Genomic DNA, 26482 nt, shown 5'->3' on the forward strand with positions numbered 1-26482 from the left:
GACGACCGGTACCCACCTCTCCTTCATTGTTTGCTGAAAAGTAGTCCATGTCAGCCACATCTTCCAGCTTCACGTAATTGCAAGGCAAGGGGACCCCAACATGGCCTAGAACACACCACACCAAGTCAGCTGGGAAACCATAAAATGGTGATAATTCCAGCTATATCAGAGAGATTTATGGATTGACTCTAAAAGAATGACTGAAAAATCATCTGGCACCTGCTGGACAGCCAAGATAGGAAGGCCTAGACCAAAACTTGAGTTTGGCATTTGCCACATTCATCTAGACCACTGAGGTTATCCAAACTCCTAAGTCCTAGTTCAGTTAGAACTCTTCTCCTAACCATGGCACCTCCCGCCCACTAGATGGAGAGCCTACCTGATGTCCAGTCCCCAGGTGATGTAACTGTACACCCAGCAGTGCATTCTGTTTGACCATAAGCCTCAAACACCTGGGGAAACCAAAGAAAGGCTTTGAGACTTACTCAAGATAAAGCATGAGCTGGCTGTGCCCTATGGCAAGACATGGGAAAAGCAAGGTCTTTGAGGGTTGGAGTTAGTTCACTTAGTGTCCTAATACCTTCAATTCATACCCGAGCTACTAAGTCTTTACAATTGGGGATTCACTCAAAAACCAAAAGGGTCCAGAAATAGACCAAATTATGGAATCTTATACTATACTTTGGGAAATGTGGCATTTCAAGTTGATAGGAAAATGCGAGTTGTTCCTTAAGGGATGTGCAACCCAATGTCAACTGGTCTTGAACCTAGGCAATGGAGCACTACTGAACGAACTGGAGAAAGTGAGTAGGATTTTTTAAGAGAAATAGCTCTGGCTGTGGTATAGAACAGGGGTTGGCAGGCTTTTTCTCAATAGTACCAGATAGTAAATATTTTCAGCTTTTTGAGCCATCTGGTCTCTGTCTCAACTACTTAACTCTGCCAATGTAGCATGAAAGCAGCAGTATACAATACATAAATGAATGGGTATGGCTGTGTTCCACTAAAATTTTACTTATAAAAGCAGGCAAAGGGATAGATTTGGCCTCTGCTGCAGTTTGCCAACCCCTGGTATAGAAGATATCTTGACAGGAGAGAGACTGGTAGGGGAAACAAGTGCATGGGCTGCTGCAGTGAGGGGTGTGGCCTGTGATGGGCAGAGTTGGTAGAGCAAGGCATTTCTGAAAGGGGTGTAGCAACAGGACCTTCTGATCTATTGGTTTTAGGGGCCGAGGGAAAAGAAAGTGTTAAGAATGGCCAAGAGGGGGCTAGTTTGAAAGACTAGAGGACCCCTGGCCTTGGTATCAATTCAGAATGTTTTTTGATGGTGGTTATCCAGATATGGGACACTCTGTGAGGACAAGCCTGTCTCTTTCACTCATGCTGTGCATGTCGGTCGAATGGACAAACTAGTTAGCCATTTGGAGAAAAAAAAAAAAAAAAAGAGAGACAATATCCATGCTCAAGCCCTTGTACTAAATTCCAGATGGAGCAGACACTTAATTGGAAAAAAAGTAACACCATAAGATTACCAGAAAATCTGGATGAAAACAGTCTTATGAAATATTGGAGGTTAGGAAGCCCTGTCTAAGCAATTCAAAAACCACAAATAGAAAAGATTAATCAGTTTGACTACATAAACATTTGAAACTTTTATGCAGCAATACAAAATGCAAAAAGAGGAGACTAGGAAAAATATTTCTAACACAACAAAGATTAACATCATTACTATATGAAGAACTCTTAGAAAGTAACATGAAACAGAAGTAAATTATCCTTTGCCCATTTTTCGATAAGAAAGTAACAGAGTATTCATGAAAGAAATACAAGTGCTGATAAGCAATAGAAAAGATGTTCAGTGTGAATAAAAGAAATAAAACTGCAATACGATTTTTTATGTATCTGATTGGCTAAGATTTAAGTGATTGAAAGAGCCTGTCCCTGGCAAGAATGTGGCTATACAAGGTCTCATGCATTATTTGCAGGAACGTATAAAAAAGACAAGACCTTTCTGGAGGGAAGTGTGATAATCTACATTAACATGTAAAAAAAGCCTGTATACTTTGGGGGCCGGCACAGTGGTACACTGCTTCGGATGCTCCGCTTTGGCGGCCCGGGGTTCGCCGGTTCGGATCCCTGGCACGGACTTGTGCACTGCTTATCAAGCCATGCTGTGACAGGCGTCCCACATATAAAAAATGGAGGAAGATGGGCATGAATGTTAGCTCGGGGCCAATCTTCCTCAGCAAAGAGGGGAATTGGTGGTAGATGTTAGCTCAGGGCTAATCTTCCTCAAAAGAAAAATCCCAAAATCCTATATACTTTGACCCAATCATCCCTGCTTGGAGGGATTTATCCTAAGTAGATAACAGCATAAATACTAAAGGATACACAAATATTCTTATCACTTCATTGATTATAACAGCAAAAAAAAAAAAAGGCAACTCAAGTGTCCATCAATAGGAGACTGGTTATTTGGGAACATTCAATAAGCTATTACAAAACCATTAAAATGATGTAGATATTTATTTGACAGGGAGCAATGTTGATGGGACACTGTTTAACAAGTATTTTAGAACACTGATGTCATTTATGTAAAGGTTTCTGTACACAGATGCATAAAAAGGTGACTAGAAAGTTTTTTTCTCTTGATTTTGAGATTTGGGGTGACTTTCTCTTTGGTACTTTTCAGTTTTTCAATTTTTACTTCAACACTGAGCTTTACATGTGCAAAAGTGAAATAAGCTATCTTCAGAGAAGCTGCTTGGCTTACCTGACATCCCAATGCCGCACGGAAGAACGTCAAGATGGGAGCGGAGATGGGGGCAGCTCCGGTGAGCAACAAGCGAACCCTCCCTCCCAGGCTGGCCTGGTTAGTAGAAACAAAAGACCTGCTGAAACCTATTTCCTTGGCTTCAGTTTCCTCCACCGCAAAATGGGTACAACAGCCTACCCAGTGTTGTTCTAAGAATTAAACTAGTTAATTTACAAAGCTCTTAGAATAGGGCCTGGTGTTGTGGAAAAACACTTAAAACGTGAGCTATTATTGTCACCACCATTCATAGCTGGGACCAGACCTGTAGTTTTTAAAACATTTTCTCAAATAATTTGTATTCTTGGGCCCTTCAAATTACTTATAATCTTAACAGACAACTTATGAGAATAAGAGGGAATGATAGGACCTAAGTAAAATCTGTTTTCTGCTTTTTGACCAATTCTGTTTAATGACAAAGTTGTCCGAGAGAGATCTCAAATGGTGAGTGAACACAGAAAGTGTGAAAGTATCTCCAGACGCTCAACCATCAGAGGGAAAGCAGAGTACGCTAGGTCAGTGGGCAGCCCAGATATTTGCCTGGTTCTGTCCAGGACCCACCCAACCTACCTGGATCTTTCCAAAGATGAGCTTGTCCCAGATACTGTCACGCCTGATGACACCTCTTTTCACTTCACTGAATTTACTGGCAACAGCCAAGTTCAACAAGAACTTCTTCAAGGGTGTCTTGGTTTCATTTTGTACCTGTAGGGTGATAACTCCTCTTAGTTGGAAACCTATTGGAGACACTCACCAAGGCCATTCTTCAGTGAGCAGGAGATGGTGCCTTCTGGGTTCATAAGGAAGTGGCTCTCATGCATGAACTGGGTTGCTGGATAATGAGGAACCCAGAGAATTATGGCCACACTAAGAAAGAAGTGAACTTAGGACATACATACAGGGCTCCATCTCCTCTGATTCCTCGTCCTTGGCAGACAACTTTGACAACTGAAATAAGCATGTCCTCAAAAAGTGGTCAGCATTTACTTACAAAGTCATCTGGGAGTACTAGATTAAAAAAACAGCTCAGTGGGCCCACCCTAGGGCTTTTGATTTAGTAGCTTAAGGAAGGTGCCTAAGAATCTGATTTTTCAAAGGAGCACCACCTCTCCCTCCCCTTGCTCCTTTGATACTTACATACGCTAAACTTGGAGAAATACCACCTTTCTCTGTAACTAAAGTTCCTTTAGCCACCCCATACAAAACCCAACAGACTTCCTACTGAGACTATTTCTTCCTTTTGGGCTTAATGCTGACACTATTGCCCCAGCTCACATGATTTCCCTCCTCTCCCTGACTCTGGCTTCACCGTGGCCTCTAAAATCCAACAACCACACTAAAAACTCTGGCCTCTAAAACCCAACAACCACAGTCTTGCCAAAGGAGCTGCCGAGTACAACTCAAAGAAAGTCCCTTTTTCCAAAATTAAATCCTGAACTCCATATTCTGGCCTTCAAGATTCCATCCTACTGGAAATCAGATTCAAGGAAATCAAAGTTATTTTCCAGTTCCAAATTCAAAGAATGCCTCTTCAGCTGTCTTCCATATTTGCACTCTCATTTCTTGGCCCCCAGTCAAACAGGGCTGCTCATCCTCACCACCTAATACCAACTGTGCTCTAGGCTTCAAGCATCTGCTCACATCTGTACTATCAATTTGCCAATATCTCTCCGCTTCTTTCCAAGATCTACACTCAAATGCTGCCTGCATTGTGTCATTCCCAATCCCTCTCTCAAACTTAAAAGATTTCTCTTTCTTCAATATTCACAAGACTCAACTTCCTCCTAAGTCACTGACAAAGAGCTGGAATTGAGAGACTCAAGTGAATGATGTCCTCTATTTTAAAAATATGTTCTATAAGTGAACTGTGTGTTAAATATTACCATATTATAAAGTAACTATCCCTCAAAAATAAAAAATGCCAACAACATGAACAAAAACCATGAGAACAACCAAATCTAATAATTCCATAACATGATGAGGAACTGCGAGAATTGTTAACAATTCTGTTAGAAACCAGGGCTTTTAATGTCCAGTGGTCATTTGTGTTCTAGATTGCTGCCTGCCCTGTCCCTGGAGCCCCAGGATAGCACCTAGTGAGATTCCCAAGTGTGAAGAGGAATGTTATAATCTCAAGGGTAGGGTCCAAGGCATGTGAAGAATGACCAGGTGTTATTTTCTCAGAGCTCCCATGCCTGTAGAATTATGAGATGATTGAGCTCATGCTTACGAGCCTGGCCTCTGTTATTTTATTATGTTGCCTGAGTTCAAATCTCGGTTCCAAGGGCTCCTTGGAGAAATTAGTCAATCCAAGAGTTGGGTGAGAAACATACAAGATGAGCTTGGGACCTCTTGTGCCGGAACTATCTAAGACTACTGGGGTCATATCAAAAGGACACAGGAGCAACTGATGGGGCTCCCAACTTCCCAAATGGGATAATCTGAACATCAAGAAGAGCAGCTGAAATGGATTAGACATACAAATATGCAAATCACAAGTTCATAATGTTACAAAGAAAAAATCTCATTGGCCATTTTTGAAGATCACTGGGGCACTAGTTGATTATTTTGCATGTTGACAAATAAAGGAAAAGAATCAAATATTTGTCATGCCTTTATGGAAGCATCTCAGCTTCCATATGAATGCAAGAGAAATGATTGAATTAGAAAAAAAATCACAATTTTACTAACCCTAGTGAAAAAAAGAGCAGTGATCAATGACAGCTAAAACTATTATGTGATAGTGTGATTCTGATCCCACCCTGTATTAGATATGACTCTGGACGAGTTATTTAGCCTCCAAGGCTCAGTCCCTTCATGTGTAAGTTAGGATAATCAGTGTAGGTGATTTCCTGTGCTTTTGTGAGGATTAAATGAAGGAACGCATATCAAATGTTTACCATGGGGCCTGGCACCTCAGTAAGAAGCTCAATAACCAGTAGGTGTTATGAAATCAGAGTAACAACTTCCCAGTAAGTTGGCTGAATTTTGAGGGGCTCCCCAAGTCTCTGAATTGAGCTCTTTCTCCAGGTCAGGTCTAAATAATCTCACCCAGAGGAAAGGGGGTTTCATTTATTATGGTTTTTCATGGCTGCATTTGTAAGTGTGGCTGTAAGTAGATACTTGTAGGGAGCGGGGGGTGGAAATAGAGCAAATTTCTTAGCAATATAGAGTCCCTAAGAGCCTCAGTCAGTCCTAAGCCAAAGATAGTTCCTTCATCTCAGGGCCAGTCCAGCAGAAGCAAGGTTAGTACCTTATCATAGACCCTGTTAAGGACTCGAGGCACCGTGGGAAACACTGTGGGCTTCAGAGTCTTCATGTCATCAGGCAGCAACCGAATATCTCCTTGGAAGAACCCAACTTTGGCTCCACAGGTGTACACAGCAGCCTAAAAGCAAAACCAAAGAATAGGGCTCAGAGTCAAAGGACCACTTCAGGTGGGGCCTGTCTTGGACAGAATTGGGGAACTAGGTTGACATCCATGGGTACTTTTCCCTGTGCAGCATCCCTCACCCCCGCATTTCAGGTATCCAAAACTCTGAGAGCCTACCCCCAGGACAGGATGGAAACTCATTTCTGTGGCAGAGGCAGGACAGATAAGACAGATTGTGAGACTCAGGGCCCACCCCTACTCCACCCACAGCTCTGGGGGATTGACTAAGACATCATCCTTTGTAAGAGGCCATTCATTATGAAGTACCTAGAAAAGACACTGCCAATTAAACTAGAACATCCCTACAATTGAACTGTCTCAGTTTCAGAAATGTTAAAATGTGAAAAAAATATGCTTATTAGAGTCAATATTTTATTCATCAGATATCAACATTTTAGCCCAAGGAACTGAATCTTTCATTTTGCCATTTCATGCATCAACAGATAAACTGATTAAAGAGGTATTTAAGCAAAGAAAGGATTTCCCATCTATATTACCACCTGTGTTTTTGAAAGGCCAGAACTGCTTTCAGTTCTCACATTGGCCTCAGAATAGCCTGAAAAGCCTGGAGGCCACTCACAGATGGGCAGCTCTCTGCCAGCTCTCCATCCTGATGGTTCCACCTAACACGCTCTGGATCTTACCTGGTCAAATGCTCCTTCTCTGCCCTCTGTGGGGAACCTCCTTTGCTCTAACCCTAGATCTTTTCAAAAATTTTAACCAAAATAAAATTATAGAGGGGAAGTAATGTCTTGTATCCCAGCTCAGAATTAAGTATAGGTAGCAAGCTCCTGGCTATGACCTCACTGGTCTTGCAGGTACCCTGTGTGAAGCAGAAGGAAGCATTAGCCCTCTTGGACACACAGATCCACAGAGGAAGGCTCCACAGCAAGGCAGAGGTAATGCTAGGACTGGGACTCAGCTGTACCAAGTCCCTGTCTGTGCCCTTCCCTTTAGAGAAAGGACTGTCAATGATGTAGAGTTCCCTTTGGAATAGACGTGGGACTAGCAAGTCAGGACTCCCTCTTCACATACCTGCTAGGAACATAGGACACTCACCTGTACAACCCTTTCAAACATATGAGCCAAGGGGAGGTAGGATATGGTCACATCCTCAAGGTTGATCTCAAAAGTACCCTACAGATCAGGGAACAAAGAGGAGACAACATTGTATTAATCCAACTTTCTCTTCGAAGGAGATTTAAAAACTACTATTAATTCTAGTTAGTAATACTGTATTATATATTAGAAATTTGCTAAGAGAGTAGATCTTAAACGTTTTCATCACAAGAAAAAATTTGTAACTATGCGTGGTGATGGATGTTAACTAGACTTATTGTGGGGATCATTTTGCAATATACCCAAACCTCAAATCATTATGTTGTACATCTGAAACTAGCATAATGTTATATGTCAATCATATCTCAATAAAATATTTTTTTAATTTTTAAAAAACTACTCCTTCCCAGAACTGCCACATATGGTTGTGCAGGTGATGTACTGTACAACTGTAAGAGGTACCCTTAACTGCACAGAGTGTAGAGCTCTGCAGTGATCCTAAAAGACCAAGACGTGAAAATGCACAGTCCTCTGGACAAAGAGGCACTGATATGTGTGCATACTTAGGCCTTAAACCTATTTTTTTCCTCTATGCCTTCTCTAATTTCAAGATTAAAATCTTATGGCAGATTCCTATTTTAATTAGGAATTTTCAATTGAAATTTAATTAGGAATTCCTCTTTTTCAATTGATCACTGACCTCCATAGATCTAAGAAAAGCAGCAGTATTTGAAGTAATATTTTGATGGGTTATCATGGCTCCTTTGGGGTCACCTGTAGGAAACAAGAGGTGGAGAGAAAGATCCTTTATGTAATTAATAGGTAGCCTTTGGCTTTGAAATAAGAAGCTACATTCAACTGGTTCTCTTCTAGAGAGCCAAGAGCTTCTCCTGTCACTATGTCTTTTTATGAATGGTATGTGACTCTGTTTATGAATGATTAACGCCCCTAGAGAAGCTACTGCTGATAGCATCGTTAGCCTTCTGCTACTACACAGGGCACAGCCATAATCTTAGACAGCAATGCAGTAAAAGTTTTTAAAACATCCAAGTGACCACCATTGTTTTTATGTTTAAAGCTTCAGATATGACAATATTACCTAGGTTATATCTTATAAACTGGGCACAATGAAATGAATATAACCATAGGTCATCACGGGCCACATTAAAAGCTATTAAGAGTTCTAATAGATAGGTAGCTGCCAGATAGGGTTGGGGGACACACAGTGATCTGTGTAGAACTATCATTGGGTTACTTTGATTGAGTGAAACCATTCCAGTGGTGTCAAATTGAGAGACTGGTTGGGCTGGGGAAGAAAGTTGACTTTATGATGCCATCTTTAAGACCCCTGAAATCCATAGCATGTAAACACCTCTCAGTGTGTTCAATGAAGTTTATTTGCTTATGCTTATGTTTTTCTATTTGGGCATGCATACTCAAAAGTCGGACAGGGCTCACTCTAGAGTATATTTACCAGCCCACCAGTGGTCAGTGACTCGACCCATGTTTTTGGCTGACCAGGGGCCTCTGGGACAGTTTCATGGGTACTGACCTGTGGTCCCACTGGTGAAGCAGATGATGCTCAGGTCTTCTGGTCTAGGAGGCTAGAGGGGGAAGCACACAGGCTTAGTCTGCCATGAACTTTGAGAGTTGCATATGGCAAGACTCAAATTCAAGCGGAAGAAAACTTACCACAGGTTTTCTCAAGTTTTCTTTGCCTAGAATCTACATGAACAGAAAACCAAGAAAGACATTAGTTGAAATGGACAGATTTATGACAAATAGAGCCCTCTCTTTCCCTTTTCCATGAGAATGCCTCTGTGGGAATAGAGCCAAAATTCCAACATGGATCAGGCCCAGAAGCCAACAGTTAGGCACAATGGAAGCACCAGGGAAGAGCATGTTTCTCTAGAATAGCAACCTCAAGAGGGCAGATTCCAAATGTCCAAACTTTCCATCATACTCTTAAGGTTCAGTCATCTAGGACCACTGCTGAATCTTTTTCTTTTTTTAAAGATCGGCACCTGGGCTAACAACTGTTGCCAATCTTTCTTTTTTTGCATTTTCTCCCCAAATCCCCCCAGTACATAGTTGTATATTTTAGTTGTGGGTCCTTCTAGTTGTGGCATGTGGGATGCCGCCTCAGCGTGGCCTGATGAGCGGTGCCATGTCCATGCCTAAAATCCAAACCAGTGAAACCCTCTGCCGCTGAAGCAGAGCATGAAAACCACCACTTGGCCACAGGGCTGGCCCCTGAATCCTTTTGAATCATATGAATAGTTGACATTTCAAGGCTGACTACATATCAGTCACTATCCTGAGCACTTTGTGTGTATTAACTTCTTTAACTCTTTACAACTCCTCTCTAGGGTAGGGACTATTTTAACCTCATTTTACAGAAGGGGAAAGGGAGATGTTGAGTAACTTGCCCAAGGTCACCTCACCAATACATGCAGAGCTGGAACGTGAACCCAGGCAGCCTGGCTCCAGAACTATACCCTTAACTACCCCTGACCTCTGTATTTATAAATTATCTACTTAGAAGTCTGTGCACACTGGCCACAGACCTTTCTTCACCCCTGGCGTGGTTTCTGAGTTGTCTTGGGGAAATTATTCTCAGAGCTTCACAGCATCAGTCTAATTTACTTCTCTCCTGCCACCCTTGGAGAATAACAGCCTGAGCTCTTGTGTAGATGTCCTGCAAGTTGTCCATGGTTCAGACCAGACTTCAAGCAGTGAGTTGAGTTTCAGATCCATACCTCGGCATCACACAGAGACAAGAGCTCAACTCCACTTTTCTCCGCTCTTTGCTTTAGGTCATCATCAAAGGGATCCATGAGGATGATCATTTTCAGGCCTGGGGCGAGGCCCTGCTCCACATTCTCTAGCAGGAGTGATGCCTTTTGGGGGGTATCACAGATCACCGTGGCAATATCGGCTGAAAGCAGAGATAGAGCCAGAGGTCACTAGCCTGCTCTGTATGTCTTGCAAGGAGGAAGTGATTTTTGAAAATTTCAAAGCTAGTGGGTCCCCAAAGGAGATTATGTTGCAAATCAGATTTATAATGTATAAAACCTGAAACATTCCATTGATAATAAATGAGCTTAATTGAAACAGCACATAGTTTTCTTGCATGCTGCCAACACGGTTTACAGTTTCTTTTTTTTTTTCTTTTTGAGGGAGATTAGCCTTGAGCTAACATCTACTGCCAATCCTCCTTTTTTTGCTGAGGAAGACTGGCCCTGAGCTCACATCCGTGCCCATCTTCCCTTACTTTATATGTGGGACGCCTGCCACAGCATGGCTTGCCAAGCAGTGCCCTGTCTGCACCTGGGATCCAAACCAGTGAACCCTGGGCCGCTGAAGCGGAATGTGCACACTTAACCGCTGCGCCACTGGGCTGGCCCCCAGTTTATGGTTTCTAGAGGAGCCACAAAATTTCTTCTGCTTAAGAATACAGACAAGGTGTATGAATTGCTTAGAAGTGGTCCCATCTATGTGTTTTATTTTGGGGAGCGAAGAAATAGGAGAAGAGAAAAGAAGGGGCAAATGGGATTTTAGCAGACAACTATTTTATGATGCTGAATGATAGCATTTGCTTTAATACTTGCTTATACAAGTAGAAAACTTCTGATTGTGTCTATAGTTCAAATGGATCTACTCAGTCTACTAGTTCTGTGACAGAAAGTGACATCTTGGGTACGTGAAAGGGCTGTTACTTGCCTATTTAATTTGTACTTGTTTCTCTAACAATGATAATTTTTTCTACAGACACACCATAGACATCGGGACATGTTGGTTAACTGTACTGACGTGGTACAAAAATAGGAAATTAAATCAATCATTTCACAGAGATTTAGTCAATTAAGTGATTTAGTCTATGGCCTCTATGGCCTTTTATCCAGTGTGGCCAAAGTAAATAATCTTATCTCTAAACTATATTGTCATACTATGCCACCTTGAGGCATTTCATTGAACCTTCTGTCTATGCACATCCCTGCCTCATGTGCTTTTTGTAGCTTCCCTGTAAATTATAACCTAGGGAGTACAGGACAAGAAAGAGTTGAGCACTGTTCTGGTTTCAGCATTGCAAGTCTGGTAACAAAAGCAGATATGGAGGAATTACTCAGCATTAAGAAAGAATCAAGTTACAATGTAATAGTAAAGTTTTACCCTTGTTGACGATGTATACGATGGCTTCTGCGCCCAAAGTATCATAGAGGGGGATGGCTACCATGGAGTATGTGTAACAAGCCAACTCGGAGATGATCCACTGTATGGAGAGAAGTTCAAATGAGGACTAGGGAACACGTAAAAGGAAGAGTCACTCAGCCAATAAATGATTATTTGGTATCCTTGTGCTAAAAAAAATCACTATGGGGCCCTTGGGACTGCCACTGCTAATGCTGTAAAGTACAGTTAAATGAAGGAGATAGGTAGGCACAGAGACAGCTACAGTACAAAGGCAGACCAGAATCCAAAGGTAGAATGTGGTAAGTTCCATCCGTAAGAAGTATGAAAAGCACTGGGAGCTTTAAGGAGGCAGAGATCACTTTGAGGGGTGGGGTAAAGGCTATCTGGGACTGCTTTGTGGAAAGTGATGGAAACTGGGCAGAGCTCTGAAGGCCTGGTAGGATTTGGTTATGGAAGTGGAGGCAGAGAAGTCATTCAAGGAAGAAGGCAACGAATGAACCAAGATAGGATAGCATGACATCATTACATATATATCAGGAATCGTGAAGAGTGACAGGAAATGAATTGGAAAGGTGGGTCAGAATCCGATAATGGCAGGCCTTAAATGTCAATCTCGGTGTGACGCACTGAACTGTGTCCCCCAACAATTCACGTTGAAGCCCTAACCCCCCCGGGACTGTTTTTGGAGATAGGGCCTTTAAGGAAGTAAAGTTAAGTGAGGTCATAAGGGTTAGGTCATAATCCAATATGACTGTTATCCTTACAAGAAGAGGAAGAGAGGCAAGGATGATAGAGGACAGGCCATGTGAGTTCACAGTGAGAAGGCAGCCATCTGCAAGCCAAGAAAAGAGGTCTAAGGAGAAACCAAAGATGTCGACACCTTTAACTTGGAATTCCAGCCTCCAGAACTGTAAGAAAATAAATTTCTGTTGGTTAAGCCACCCAGTCTGTGGTATTTTGTTATGGGATCCCTAGCAGGCCAATACACCAGGTTTTGTGTTAAGTTCCTGAACTAGAGTCAAGGATATCTCATCTTATTGAGGCTGGGTGTAACAAAGATAGAGTAAGTAGCTTCATGTAAAACTGCAGCCAGAGCCCACTCAGATTTTCAGTTTAGCAACTGGTTGTAGTGAGCATATGTTATCCAACTATTCTGAAACATTCAAAGATGTTCTCTGAGGATGTTGGGTCTATTGACTTAACTTGAACTTGGAGATAAGTTTAATTCCAATCATCTTAATGTCTAAAATCTGCTTGCAACTCACTGTGGAAATACGGCTATGGTCAGTCTCAGTAGCAACGGATGCCTTGGTTTACTAGCTCAGGTACAACGTGCAAGTACCAATTCTAATAGGAATATATCCTTTTCCACAATGTCCTCGAGCTCTTATTTGCCAGTCCTTCAAAGCTTTCTTATTTTTCTCATACAACAAACAGACTGACTTAAAATGGCCCATAATGGGCTGGGAAAGTCCAGACACCTACACTAGACATTCAACCAGGAATTAAGGAGGCCCTAAACTGTAACTCTTTCAAGTGAAACAATAAAGAACATGAGCTCTTTAAACAGCTTTGGTAAGTCATCAGCAAGTGTCAGAGAGCTTGCTTCTGTGGGAGGGGTTTAAAGTCTGTAGACAACGCTGACTCAATTCCCTGACTTAACTTTCACATAGTTACCTCTGGCCTATTCTGAGCAAAGATGCCAACAAATTGGTCTGGTGATGGCTTGTACCCTTTATGCAAGAGATAGGAGCCCAGGTACTCTGCTCGATCAGACACCTACAAAAGGGAGAGAAAGAAAAAAGAAAGCAGTCAAGACCCAAAGAGAACAAATTAGCTCAGGATACTGCCTTAGCAAAAGAATCTATCCAAAACCGTGGGCCTGACTTACCTGTTTGTAAGATAGCCATTTGTAGGGCTGGTTTGGTTTTCTATATCCCAAGCAAGGCCCATTGTCTAAAAACACAACATTAAAAGAAAATTAGCTCCAGTTGCAAATCCTTTGGACCAGAGAAGGTAAAAGGAGATTAGGAAGAGACAAGACACAAAGGATAAATCCACTAAGAATATGAGCTTCTCTTATGTGCCAAGGAAATTCAAAGGCAGTAAGTACTTAGTTCTCAAAGGCAGAGATTCTTACAAGCTACACTTGAAACATTTAGGAAATGCTACAAAGCAGGAGTGGTTCAGCGTTGGAATATGTGACCTCCAGAGTAACAGGTATTCAGAGACAGCCGTGAAGTATGGACTAGCCCACAAGTAAACACAAACAGCCTGTAGTGGATAATCTTGAATTGAGTTTCCCTATAATAAAAGAAATGCATGCTCTTAAAAATATAGAAAAAAATCAAAATATTGTCATAGAATCAAAAGTGGGTTCGCCTCCTGGGGAGTTAAAAATCAGACTCTCCACCAGAAGTAGTTGTCACACAAAGTAGGACTTATTTGCCGCAAATAGGAGGCCACGCGGAATTATTTCCAAAGTCGTGGCTGTCCCCAGACAAAGGGAAGCAGGGGCCTTTTATTTTAGATGGGAAATGAATATTCAAAAGGGAGAGGTGGGTATTTGCTTGTGCAGGCTCAGTTGGAAAATGTGCTTCCACATGTGCTGCAGGTTACACTATTAAGGCCTCAGCTCCTCCCAGAGAGGAGATCTTAGTATTAAAAATGGGGCAAAGTTCATAGGCGTGCTCTTGTGGTGAGGCCTGGTCTGGTTCAGAGTGGTTGATGGCTGCATCACTTGAAATAGTTAAATGCTTCCAAACCCACCCTTGAGTTCCTCAGGGCAATTAGCCAGTGACAATATGAGTCAGCAATAATATCATCACATAAACACCGTTTATTAACCCTGGTATTTTCTTTTTTAGTTCCTTTGCATAGTTTTACAGGGTTATGTTTATGTCACATACATATTTTAGTTCCTGCTTCCTTCCCCTGTTTTGATATACACATTCCCATGTTATAATATCTTCTCTGTAGAGATTCCAAGGGCCTTAGTACTGCCAACTGATGGAGGGTCTCCTACGGCTGGATTTATCTCATTGTGGATATTCAGATTGCTTCCAAGTTTGACACCTCAAATAATGCTACAAATATTTTCAAATTTAAAACATTTTCTTAGAATAGAGTCCCTAAAATGAAATAACTGGGTTGGGAAGAAAGGGTCAGAACCGCTCAGGTTTTTGACACCTGGCCTCACATAGCTTAGTAGGGCAGCTGTGACAACTTACTTCACTCCCACCAGCCACGTACCAAGTCATAGACACTAAACAGTATCTTTTTAACATGTCTTCTGGTTTGATAGGTTTAAGAAGCTATCACTTTAGTCTAAGTTTCTTTACAGCTATTAAAGTGAGAACTTTCCCTTAAGTTCTATTTGTTATCACGAATCATCTCTTAGTATACTTTTCCTGTTTATGTGAGAGGTCTTTTGAGATACTGAGGCTTGTAAAGAACTACAAGAACACATACACACACGCTTGTGCTTACACACAGCACACACACAGGTGCACACATGTACACTTGCCTTCAATATTTTTACAATTGTGTCTTACGTTTGAAAATAGAAGAGTTAAACTTCTGAACACCTAAACTACTCAGCTTTATTTAAAATTAAAATGAGTCTGGGAACATCTACTTACTAGAGTAAATAGTAACCTCAGCCATGGAAGGCACGGAAGTTGTGGTGTGAGGCTAAGGAACAACGGTAAGCGGCTAAGAGGCCCCCACAGCTAAGTCAGAATGAGACTGAGTTATAAATAGAAAAGGAGAAGGGAAGGAAATTTTACATAGAGTATCTAGTATCCCAGTTGCTGAGAGGAATTCAGGCCTTTCCAAAAGGAAGCATTCAAGAGAGGGTTACTGGGGGCCGGCCCGGTGGCGCAGCGGTTAAGTGAGCACGTTCTGCTTCAGCGGCCCGGGGTTCGCTGGTTTGGATCCCAGGTGCAGACATGGCACCGCTTGGCAAGCCATGCTGTGGCAGGCATCCCACATATAAAGCAGAAAAAGATGGGCATGGATGTTAGCTCAGGGCCAGTCTTCCTCAGCAAAAAGAGGAGGATTGGCAGCAGATGTTAGCTCAGGGCTAATCTTCCTCAAAAAAAAAAAAAAAAAAAAGAAAAGAAAAGAAAAAAGAGAGGGTTACTAGGAATTCACAGGTAAATAAGAGAACTTCCAGACTAACTGACAGAGGAAAAAGGAAAGAATGCAAGAAAGAAATATCCACTCTGATTACAGAGATATAAAAAAATGAATGAGGAGACTGTCCACAGGAAAACTTAGTAATTTTTCTTCCCGCTGACAGTTGCATGAAAATTCAGGAAATCAAGTCTCAGACTGTGACCTTCTCTGAAGCCAGGCAAGCCAGGCTCTGTTAGGTGTTCACAGCCACTGCTCCAGCCCGAAGGGTGGGACGCCTCTAGTCTACCAACGAGATTGTTTGTTCTAACATTAATCACTAGTTATAGCTACTGTTTATGGAATGCTTCCTCCGTGCTAGGCACACTCGGGCATTTGGTCTTCCCGACTTTTCTTAGCCCCATATACTCAGAATCATGAAGGACTAGGACAGCTTCTTCAAGCTCACTCAGTCAGTGGTAGAGCTGATGAATGTGGAAAAACCATATTGCCTCTGATCACTTCCCTGCTGATGACCATTCTAGCAGAGGCCCGCGCTCAAGGAACAAGTAAATAATTGGCCCAAAGGGGCACCAACTGAAGTCTCATTAAACTCTGTTTCCTAATCAGCTTCAGCCCGATTAGCCAAAGTCATGACCAGGCGACAGCCTAGCCTTTGATTAACCCACTTATCTCAGCTCTCCTTCTGTTCTAAGGCGTGGCCATCTACGAAGAGCCCACCCATTGACAGCTTCTCAGCAAAATTGCTGCCCTAAGCTAGGTTGAAACTCTGGCATGCAGAACCCTCGAGAACCTTTGTTAATGATTCAGATTCTCAGGTCTCACAATTTGGAATTCCGATTCAGTGCAACAATGTGGAGCCAAAGAATCTGTATTTGAAACATTATCACAGGTAATTCTCAACATAGACCATCTATTGGGTAGGGGCTAAAAGTGTCTGTTGGGGCTGATGTATTCAACCCCAGTCAGGACCAGAAGTGTCATTTTTCTATGGAAATAGCCAGGCCAGACTTCTCATGCCTGCTTACATGGGAAGCCATTTTATCAGTTTAGTTTTAATTTAGTATTGAAAAAAAATTTCTAAATGAAATATCTTATGTGCCATATATCATAAATGAAATGATTTGTTTCTAGTTACAATAACAATGCCATGATGATAACTCAGTAAAGAAAACTGTGAAAAATAGAAAATCCCAAAGGAAAGTCTGTTATATCAGCTATATACTATCTTAAGTTGCCAAAAAGGAAAGAAACTAATGGTTGATTTGGTTTTCGCTTGTTATTTGCATGGAAGTCTAAATAAGTGCTGATTTGCAGCCAGAAATACCAAGTACGGTCCCCTCTGGAACCTTCAGATAGAAATTTTCTTTATAATAATCTTTCGTTGTCTGGAGGAGCAACTACGTTTATAAAACGCTTAGGAGCCGACCTAAAGTAGAACAACCTAGTCAGACAGACAGACTCAGATGTCGGTATCAGCTGCAACATTTTCTAGTTTTGTCACGTTTGGAATGTTCTTGAACCTCTGAGTCTCTGTTTCCTCACTTTTAAAAACGGGGGTGATGATATGCAGTCACTAAGGTTTAGGGAAGATGAAGTAGATGGTATAATGAGCAGTACCTATTGCATAGTTAGCACTTGACAAGAGCTGACTATTAAATAGCCGTGGTTATAGTTAAAAGGGTTGGGGAAGGGCGGGATAAGAAGTCACAGAGGCACACCTACTGGACGGAATGTCACCAAAAGAAAACAAATGGAGGGAGAACTATAAGCAAGTTGATTTTGAAAGGAAACTAGCACACTTGGCATTGGTTCAGAGATACAAGATATAAGTACTAAGCCATGCTGTGTTCCTGGAGGAGCTACCAGAGCCCAGGTGATGGTGTTTCTAAGACAGCCCAAAAGATAATTGTCTTCCCTGATACTAAGAGTAGTAGCATGGGTCAATATCATGAAACTGGGGTCAAAGATGAGGTAGAAGTCAGGAGGCCGGATGCTAATTCTGGCCCAGATTCTGCACCTGTAAATGCAAGGGATTGCATTTATGAAAAGCGTGTTCCTAAACAAATATAATGTACTAGTGAGTTAATCAGAACACTTTCTTATACATTGTTGTTGACTTTTTAACAACTTGGTAGGGAAGTTCTCCTTGTGCTAAGTGAGAAACGGATTCAGAGAGGCAAAGTGGTTTGCACAAGATCACACAGCCGGAAATGGAAGAAGCGGGTTTCAAACTCCAATCTGTCCTCTACTGTTTCCAGCACCCATCCTGAGACTGTGCTGATGTCCCCTCCATTTTGTATGTTGGGATTCTACTCAGACCACCACGTTTAATCAGCCGGGGTTCCAGAAGTGAGACAGGGAAGAAGAGGCATGGAACAAGACCCCACCTCGGTCTTCTTACAGGCACGGTTAGACTGCCAGGCTTACCAGACACAGCAAGTCCTCTTTGGAAAATTTCATACGTTGTCTTGGCATCCGAGAAGTAGTAACGTATTAGGTCGTTGCTCTCCTGGCGAGCACTCTTCCGTGCTCCTCCCTAAGACACAAGAGCAAGTTTAAGCCAAGCCCGAGTCTCTCCCCACCCTTTGCAAACTCTTATGGATTAAACTGAAGAGAACAGAAATGCTAACCATTGCGGTCACAGGGATAAGCCCTGCACTATTCAATCAATCAATTTTTTAATCTCAAAATTGCAATATCTTCACATCATTAGAAACCCAGAAACTGTCACTGTTATGTTTTTGACAATCTCCCCACCCCTCTAGGCATACACACACACAGAGGAAAGATAATATCATAGGTTTATATCCTTTTTAAAAAAATCATATCAGGTTTAGATATCTATCAAATGCATACTATGTTCCAGGTTCTGTGCAAAAACCTCAGCTGCAAAGTGAGTTAAAACAAAATTGCTGCCCATAGCACCTCATAAAAGAGAGTTTTTGGAGTGGGGTTGGGGTGAGAATATAATACTATGATGGACATGCTGTAAGAAAAATATTTGTTTTGGGAGATGAATGGAGCAATCAATTCTGTATTAAACATGTACGAAGCAACCAATTTCTTCCTAGAAAGACTACAGAGAAGAAATAATATTTCAATAGAGACTTTGAAGATAAGTAAGCGTTCACCAAAAAGATGTGGTTTGGTGGAGGGGAGGGAAAGAAGAACAATTCTGAGTGAAGGACCAGCCTGAATAAAGGCACAGAGACAACCAAATACATTGCAGAGTCTCATACACAGCTAGAGAACAAGAGTATCTGAGAAAGAGGGTGTAGCTAGGGGTGTGTCTAGAAATGTCAGCTGGAATACAGGATCAGGCACTGATGTGGATTCGGAAGCTGCAATAGGATCTGCAGGCATGGCCCAACCCTTATGAAAGTTAGTCTAGAGAAGAATAGGCATCAGTTAAATAAGCATTCAGAAAGTAATTACTACTGAGACAAGGGCTATAAAAAGTACAGGGTAACACGTGAGGCTATCAAAAGAGATGTGACTTAGTCTAGTCATCTGACTTAGACTTAATCACCAGGGAAGATTTCCATGAGATGTCACATTAAGTCAAGATGTCAAAACTAAAGTTCCTTCTAGTAAAAGAAGATAGAGTCTTGCTGTCTGTTTACAGAGATGAGCTGAAGAAGAAGGAAGGGTGAAAGATGATTCGATTCAACTTTAGGCAACTGGATAAGAAGAGATGCATTTAACTGAGAGACAGCAGGCAAGGAAACAGGAAAGGGTATGTGTGTGCAAGGGAGAAAATATGCAATAAAGAGACTTGTTGAGCCTGGCGCACTTGAGTGCCACTGAGGTGGACTGGAACTCGGGAGATGTCAGAACTAGAAAGTGAGATTTGGGTGTCATAGCCTCTTAGGTACATTTTCAAGTCATAGGAGAGGAGGGTTTTTCTCAGTTGTGAGGATTTAGAGCAGGGATTGGCAGACTATGATCTGGGGCCAAATACAGCCTGTTACCTTCTTTTATAAATAAAAGTTTTATTGGAACACAGCCATGTGCATTCATTTACATATTGTCTGGTGCTTTCACACTACAACAGCAGAGAGGAGTGGTTGCCCCAGAGCCTATATGGCCTGCAAAGCCTGAACCATTCACTGTCCGGCCTTTACAGAACATGTTTGCCCACCCCTGCTTTAGAGGAATCAAGAGACGGTGAGACTGAAACGCTAGGATGAGGAGAGCAAAGAATCTAAGTGACAAAGAAAAACTGCCTCGGAATCAGGAAGAGATCTCATTGAAGGAAATTATGAAAGGCAAAAGGAGGAGTTTTAAGAAAGAGGAAGTCTCAAGTCAGTTGAGAGGAAGGCTGAAGGAGAAATCATTAAGTTTAGAAGTTAGATTATGAATAACCCAGAGAAGTTTGGGGAGATAGTAGTGGTAAAGGTCAGATCTCAGTGGGTTGAACTCAGAAGAGGAAATCAACAAGCAGACTAATCTTAAAGAACTCTGGTAGAAAAAGGATTGAAAGGAGAAGGGGCCCTGAAGCAGCAGGCTCAGCAGGCTAGGAGGAAGCCAACGAAGAACACGTAAATATAACAAAATAATTGGGAATGTGGTGGAGAGTGGAGGTAAGTAACTTGGGGTAAGAGCCCCATGTAGAGGAAAGAAGTTTTTAAAAAGATCAGAAGGGCTTAACTTTATGAAGGAACAGGAATGCTTTTTTCTCTGAAAAGGGTTGAAGATGAAAAATGATGAAGAGAACATTCTTGGAGGTTCCCCTTTTCTCAGAGATACAGGAAACTGTGTGATTTGCTGAAAGATGGGGAATTGTGGGGAAAAGCCCAGTTCAACTTCTGCCAGTTTTAAGAATGAATGTTATCTCAAAGCTGGAATTTAACTCGATCACTTCTTTACCATTCTCAGACATTGGGCATCTCAATGAAAATGTTCTCCTACCCCAAAGGCAGGACTCTATCATCTAGATAATGGGTTGGCAAACCTTTCCTGTAAAGGGCCCGATGGTAATATTTTAGGCTTTGTGGAACACATACGATCTGTCCCTCTTTTTAGTTTTATTTTTTTACATATTTCTTTAAAAATGTAAAAACCATTCTTAGTTTGCTAGTAACACACAAAAAAGGTGGGTTTTGCCTGTCGGCTGTAGTTCGCCCATTCTAGATTACTGGCATCATAAAACTTAGCCGTGGTTTCATTTTTATTACAAAGGAAATGTGCTATTAATAGAAGTTTAAACTTGTAGACTTTTTGTTGATTGCTAACCCAAAGGCTTACTTTCCCACGCTACCCAATCCCCTTCATGAGTTATCTCAAGGTCTTGAATTATAGTTTGTGTTCGATCAAGGTTGACAAACTAAAAAGGTGATTGGTAAGTTACCTCAATTCCCACTGACTGGTTGTTGAGATCAACCAGAGGCAAGACTGACTGAGGTCTGTAGATCAGCCACAGGAAGATGGCGGCTCCAAAGGTCAGGATGCAGATCAGTGCCGGGGTTGAAAGTGGGGAAAACAAGAAGTTAAAGATAAAAAGCATCTTTGTGAATAGTGGTAGGAAATTCAGGCCTTAAAAAAAAAAGAAGGAAAGAAAAAGTTAGAGGAAATGGTTGTAGTTTTTTACTCAGCAGTTCTATGTTTACAGAAGGACACACACACACACACACACACACACACACACACAGCTTCTAACTCTCCAAATAGCCAGAATTTGATCCCTCCAGTAGCCGATTTCTCCCACTGTTTACCTTAGCAATGTTGAAAGTAATAGAATGTGTTCTCCACCCTGCTGCTTGACTGCCCTCCTACAAGGCGGAAAGGATCAAAGGAAAGAAGTTAATCATTTCCCAGATAATTTTGAAAAACGACTGCTCTTTTATTTTTGTCCCATAAAGCCTAAAACAAGCCCTTCTGGTCCAACATAAGCTGGTCGTCAGAGGAGAGTGTTCCAGACAGCTTCCCCCGCCCAGGCGGACCGCGGGTCAGGAAGGACTCTTCCGGCTGGATTTCCCTCTTACGCAGAAACCAAACAGAAAAAGGGACCTCTGGAGAGGCGACGCTACAGATGTCAGAAATCAAGCCTTCTGCGTGAAGGGCATTTCCTGCTGGCCAGATACACCTTGCTTTCTTTTTTGAAGTATCAGGAGGATCTCAGAGATCAACAGGGTCACAACCTGCAGTGTCCTCTCCTCCAGGAAGACTGGAGGAACCATTTTTACCGGAGGCAGCATTAGCCGCGTACACAGAAGGGGTGCTGGAGAATGCACCCGACATAAGGTAGCAAGTGAGCGTTGGAGATTTAGGCCAGGAAGAGATCTCAAGGAACCGAAAGCAACAAAGCCTTCCCCCAACACAGCTTTTCCTGTAGTTTCCAGCCAAGTGCAGCTTCAAACTGCTCTAATAGGAGGGACGAACATTTGGGCAGTTCCTAGCAACTTATTCTTGCTGAAGCCCTCTCTTCTAACTCTTGTCTCATAGCTTTCAGACTTGATTAGGATAATAACAGCAGCAAATACATGAGCACTGACTGAATGCCAGGCACTGGGCGGGGCTGTTTGCATGGATCGGCTAATTTCATCCAACCAGCGACCGGAAGTAGCATTTTACAGATGAGAAAATAGAAGCTCCCACGGGTAAAGGAACTTGCCTGAGGTCACGCACTATTTCCCTTTGCTGCTTCCCCATTGAAATGTACAAAACCACAACTGATTTTTTTCCTTAGAGTTTTAGCCACAGGGTTCAAGGAGACTGAATTTGTCTGGCATCTTACAGGTAACCACAAAAGAAGTTCAGAATTCACATTCTTCAAAGTTTACTTCAGTGTACTACAGAACACGATCTCAGAGAAGAGGCTAACCATTCCCACTCAAAATCAAGAGGGCAAAGCAAGCCCAATAAAAAGCTTTATCAGATCAAGATCACAGTTGTCCTTAGAGCTTTGAGGCAGCTGCCATGAGCTGGCATCTGGGTTTTCTTCATGACGGGAAACACTTCGCTGCACTCTAACAAAGGCTATAAAGACCAGGAGTTCGGTGTGGGAGCAGGAACAGTCACAAGAACCCCTGAGTCACTCATCATTTTTCTGCTCCCTGATTGGTTATTACCTGAATTTAGAGTAATCTCTTTCCATTTTATAGAGGAAACCTGAACCTCCAGAGACCGGGATGACTGTCCCCAGCTTTTTGGTTTCTTCCACATCACGTTGGGGAAGAAAAAGAGGACAAAACAAAAACAAAAGCGAGGCGGTGCAGCTGCTAGGTTACCTAACAACAGGTGCTATTGTTACCACTGCCAGGATTCTGAGAGCTGGGGCTTTTAGCATCCAGCCTTACCTGGACTGGTATAGTGAAGTGGCGCTCCAGGAGGCAAGACATGTTCAAGAGCCAGCCATGCAGGACGTCATTCTAAGGCCAGCCACACCAACCCACGCTGAGAAGGGAGGCCGCCCCAGGGAAAGTGGCAAAATGGATAAGAGTGGGTAGCGGTGCCAAAGGAAGGAGAAATCTGCTTTGTGCTTGCCCATCCTGCCTGCCACCAACCCCTCCCCTCAGCCTGGGACACTGCCACTCATCTGGGAGTGTCTTTGCTCTGCCCTAATCCCACCCTCAAATTAAGTGATTCTTACCTCTATCTCCCTTCTCAGCTGTGGGAACAAATTGTTGAACTGAGGACTTTTGTCCTCTTTTACAGGTGGCAGATTTACATTTTAATGGGAGACTTTGAAAACAGTGTCTTCAAAAGAGGGTCTAAAGGTGAAATTTATGTTCAGATGTGGCAGTATGGGATGGGGGTAAGGGAGGGCAAATAGCCTGGGATGGAACACGGGGAGAGAGAGAGAGAGAACCCATGACCAGTCTAAAGGTGGCATGTAGTGTCAACCCTGGCTGATTGTTACCACGCAGTAATGTAAGCCCTGGGTCACCAGACTGTCAGATTTTTTTTCTGCCTAGAAAAGCTGGAACATTGGATTTTTATGGAACCCCTATTTTAACTATTGGCTCAAATACTAAGAATCTGGTATGGGATAAACAAAAACACATCTGGTTTAATCTGGACCATGGTCTGTCAATTCTTAAGCACTGCTTTTAAACATACTTTAGTTACATCACCCACAAATGGGATGAGACTGACCACTTCATTACAAACAAGGGAGATATTTACAAATGCCTAGACGACAGTTTCATGAGAATGAAAATACCTTGCTTACACTGGCAAGGGGTTTTATTTGCAGAAGACATTGAAGGATATATCTACTGAAAGAGCTTCCTCACTTTGTTAGTGCTGACCAGCTATCCAATCCAAATAGGATATACACAGAATTTCAGATGGCTCCTCCCTGCCTCCCCACATTTTTTTAAATCAAGGTAAAATTCACGTAACATAGAATTGACCATTTTAAAATGCACAATTCAGCGGCATTTAGTACATTCACAACGTTTTGCAACCATCACCTCTAATTAGCTCCAAAACATTTTCATCACCCCCAAAACGAATCTATGTACCTGTTAAGCAGTCACTTCCTATGGCCTCCTCCACCAGCCCTTGGCAACCACCAATCTACTTGCTGTTTCTATGAATTTACCAATTCTGAATATTTCATATAAATGGAAACATTTAATATGTGACTTTTATGTCTGACTTCTCTCACTCAGTATAATATTTTCAAGGGTTATTCATGTTTCAGCATGGATCAGTACTTCATTCCTTCTTATGGCTGAATAATATCCCATTGTATGGATAGACAACATTTTGTTGATCCATTCACCAGTTACTAGAAATGCGTTGTTTCCACCTTTTGGCCATGGTGAGTAGTGCTATGAACATTGACATACAAGTTTTGTTTGAATACATATTTTCAGTTCTTCAGGGTAAATATCTTAGAGTAGAATTACTGGGTCACATAGCAATTTTAAATTTAACTTTTTGAAGAGCAACCAGACTGTTTTCCATATTGGCTGTACCATTTTACGTCGCAACCAGCAACATAGAGCGTTCTAATTCCTTTACATCCTCACCAACACTTGCTATTTTCTGGGTTTTTTGATGATGGCCATCCTAATAGGTATGAAATGGCATCTCATTGTGGTTTTGATTTGCATTTCCCTAGTGACTAATGATGTTCAGCATCTTTTCATGTGCTTGTTGGCCATTTGTCTATTCCATGGCTAAATGTCTATTCCAATATCCTTTGTCCATTAAAAATTTTTTTTTCTTTTTGTTGTTGAGTTGCAAGAGTTCTCTATATATTCTGAATATAGACCCTTATCAGATATATGACTTGCAACTATTTTCTCCCATTCTGTAGGTTTTCTCTTCACTACCTTGATAGTGCCTTTTTTTAATGTGCAAAACACACACATTTTTAACTTCATGATGCTAGTGCTAGAGAGGATTTGCGACCATATCAACTCTCTCACTATTTAAATGGGAGAAACTGAGGGCCTTAGGCTTCCACCATTTTACTGGACCAGGAACTCTGGTTACCATTCTAACCTTTAGAATCTGTTAACATTTCCAGATGTGCTCAAATAAATGCGAAAAAGCCACCGTCTCTCTTGTCATGTGCCCTGTGTCACTCAAATTACAATTCTGGTTCAGTCACTCCACAGAACCCCCTGCAAGCATTGGTGGGATGGCATTTCTTCTTTCCTTTACGTCACTCTTAGTTGGGAAAGAATGGGGTAGGGAGAAGTACAATAGTGGTAAAGAAAAGAGGAAAGAGAGCTGTGTTATGCTGCATCTGGAAGTTCCTGTTCCAAGTCATCTGCAGATGGCTGAGCAGGCTACAGGACACATGAGGATGGCACCGAGTGGAAAGCTTCCTCCGCCTTCCAACATGGTGATAGTGACACGCCGCAACCCCATCCCCCAGGATGTTCATTTGTCCTCAGCTCTTCCCCTTCATTCACTCCAGGGCCCTCCTTTCCTCTGGGCTATGGACGGCCATAGTCAAAGTCACTCATCTCCTGGATCCTAATGTGTTGAATTCCTAAGCTAGCTGAAGGATGCCATCTGCCTCACACCTGCCTGCAAGCTCCAGGATCAGCCTTGGTGTCTAGGTTATGACCACCCCATATTCAGCTTTGGGTTTTGTTCTTTTGTGGATTTGGGCCAGCATTTCTTCATTAAAGTCTCATTTTCTTTGAATAAAGTCCCTACATGGCCCTTCTTGTCTAACATTCAAGTTCTGGGTCAACCGTATTTATTGTGATGAATCTTTCAGGCTATCCCTATAGCCTATAAATGATCTTTCTTTTGATAGTCCCTTTCCTTTAAAAGATTTTATTTTTCCTAAATGTATTCTGCTTTTCAATCAGAAGTCCATTGCCACCTCAGAGCCTCTATATTTGCTCTTCCCTTTGCCTTAAACACTGCTCTCCACAGCTGAAACCCTGACCGCCTGAGGTCAGGTCTCAATTCAAATGTCGCTTCCTCAGAGGCTCACTCTCTCTGATCACCCTGTTTAATTTTGTCTTTCCTACCCCAATCACTATCACGGACCTTGCTTTCTCTCCCCCATGACACCGTTCACTATCTGAAGTAGTCCTGAACTCTTATCATCAATTGACTCTACTGAACTGATGTTCTAATTGGAACAAGGATTTTCATTTTGCTCGCTACTGGGCCTCCAATGCCTGCACCATGTCTGGCACATAGTCAACTTTCAATAAGTGGTTGTTGAATCAATGACCAGTTTTCTGATCCCAAACTGTGTGTTCTAAATACTCTCAGTTAACCCATTTTTCCTTTAGTAAAACTCCCCCACCCCCAAACTCCCAAAACTTAGATCATCAAAAGTCCCTCTGGCCAATCTTGAGATGGACACTCCCAAATCAATATTTTGGCAAGGTACTGGGTTAGCGATAGTGGGTGATGAA

The 26482-nt window shown here is 42.1% G+C and overlaps 1 protein-coding gene and 1 long non-coding RNA gene across 18 annotated transcripts in view; one reads left to right on the plus strand and one right to left on the minus strand.

Moving 5' to 3' along the window:
- The window catches only part of ACSL5 (acyl-CoA synthetase long chain family member 5), a 63530-nt gene that overhangs the window by 5303 nt on the left and 31745 nt on the right, over positions 1–26482 (minus strand). For 12 of the 17 annotated variants that reach the window (XM_014733062.3, XM_070220412.1, XM_005602230.4 and 9 more), the window contains 16 exons: positions 21353–21409; positions 20989–21173; positions 18066–18174; positions 13390–13454; positions 13176–13277; positions 11478–11577; positions 10064–10242; positions 8997–9029; positions 8857–8908; positions 8005–8078; positions 7305–7382; positions 6066–6200; positions 3383–3517; positions 2774–2869; positions 380–452; positions 17–105 (listed from right to left, as the gene is read on the minus strand). In XM_014733062.3, the coding sequence (XP_014588548.1) occupies positions 17–105; positions 380–452; positions 2774–2869; positions 3383–3517; positions 6066–6200; positions 7305–7382; positions 8005–8078; positions 8857–8908; positions 8997–9029; positions 10064–10242; positions 11478–11577; positions 13176–13277; positions 13390–13454; positions 18066–18174; positions 20989–21144 (1476 nt within the window). In that variant the 5' untranslated portion in view covers positions 21145–21173; positions 21353–21409. Of the gene's footprint in view, positions 1–16; positions 106–379; positions 453–2773; positions 2870–3382; positions 3518–6065; positions 6201–7304; positions 7383–8004; positions 8079–8856; positions 8909–8996; positions 9030–10063; positions 10243–11477; positions 11578–13175; positions 13278–13389; positions 13455–18065; positions 18175–20988; positions 21174–21352; positions 21410–21647; positions 21787–22708; positions 22895–22936; positions 23081–26482 lie in introns of those variants that run through there. The other 5 variants (XM_014733063.3, XM_070220459.1, XM_070220422.1 and 2 more) reach the window with 4 other exon arrangements.
- On the plus strand, positions 19932–25152 carry LOC138915238 (uncharacterized). The gene is made up of 2 exons (XR_011420911.1): positions 19932–20221; positions 21500–25152. It is a non-coding gene; the product is annotated as an uncharacterized lncRNA (long non-coding RNA).

The sequence above is a fragment of the Equus caballus genome, chromosome 1 (genome assembly GCF_041296265.1).
Source record: "Equus caballus isolate H_3958 breed thoroughbred chromosome 1, TB-T2T, whole genome shotgun sequence".
NCBI classification, from domain to species: Eukaryota; Metazoa; Chordata; class Mammalia; order Perissodactyla; family Equidae; genus Equus; species Equus caballus.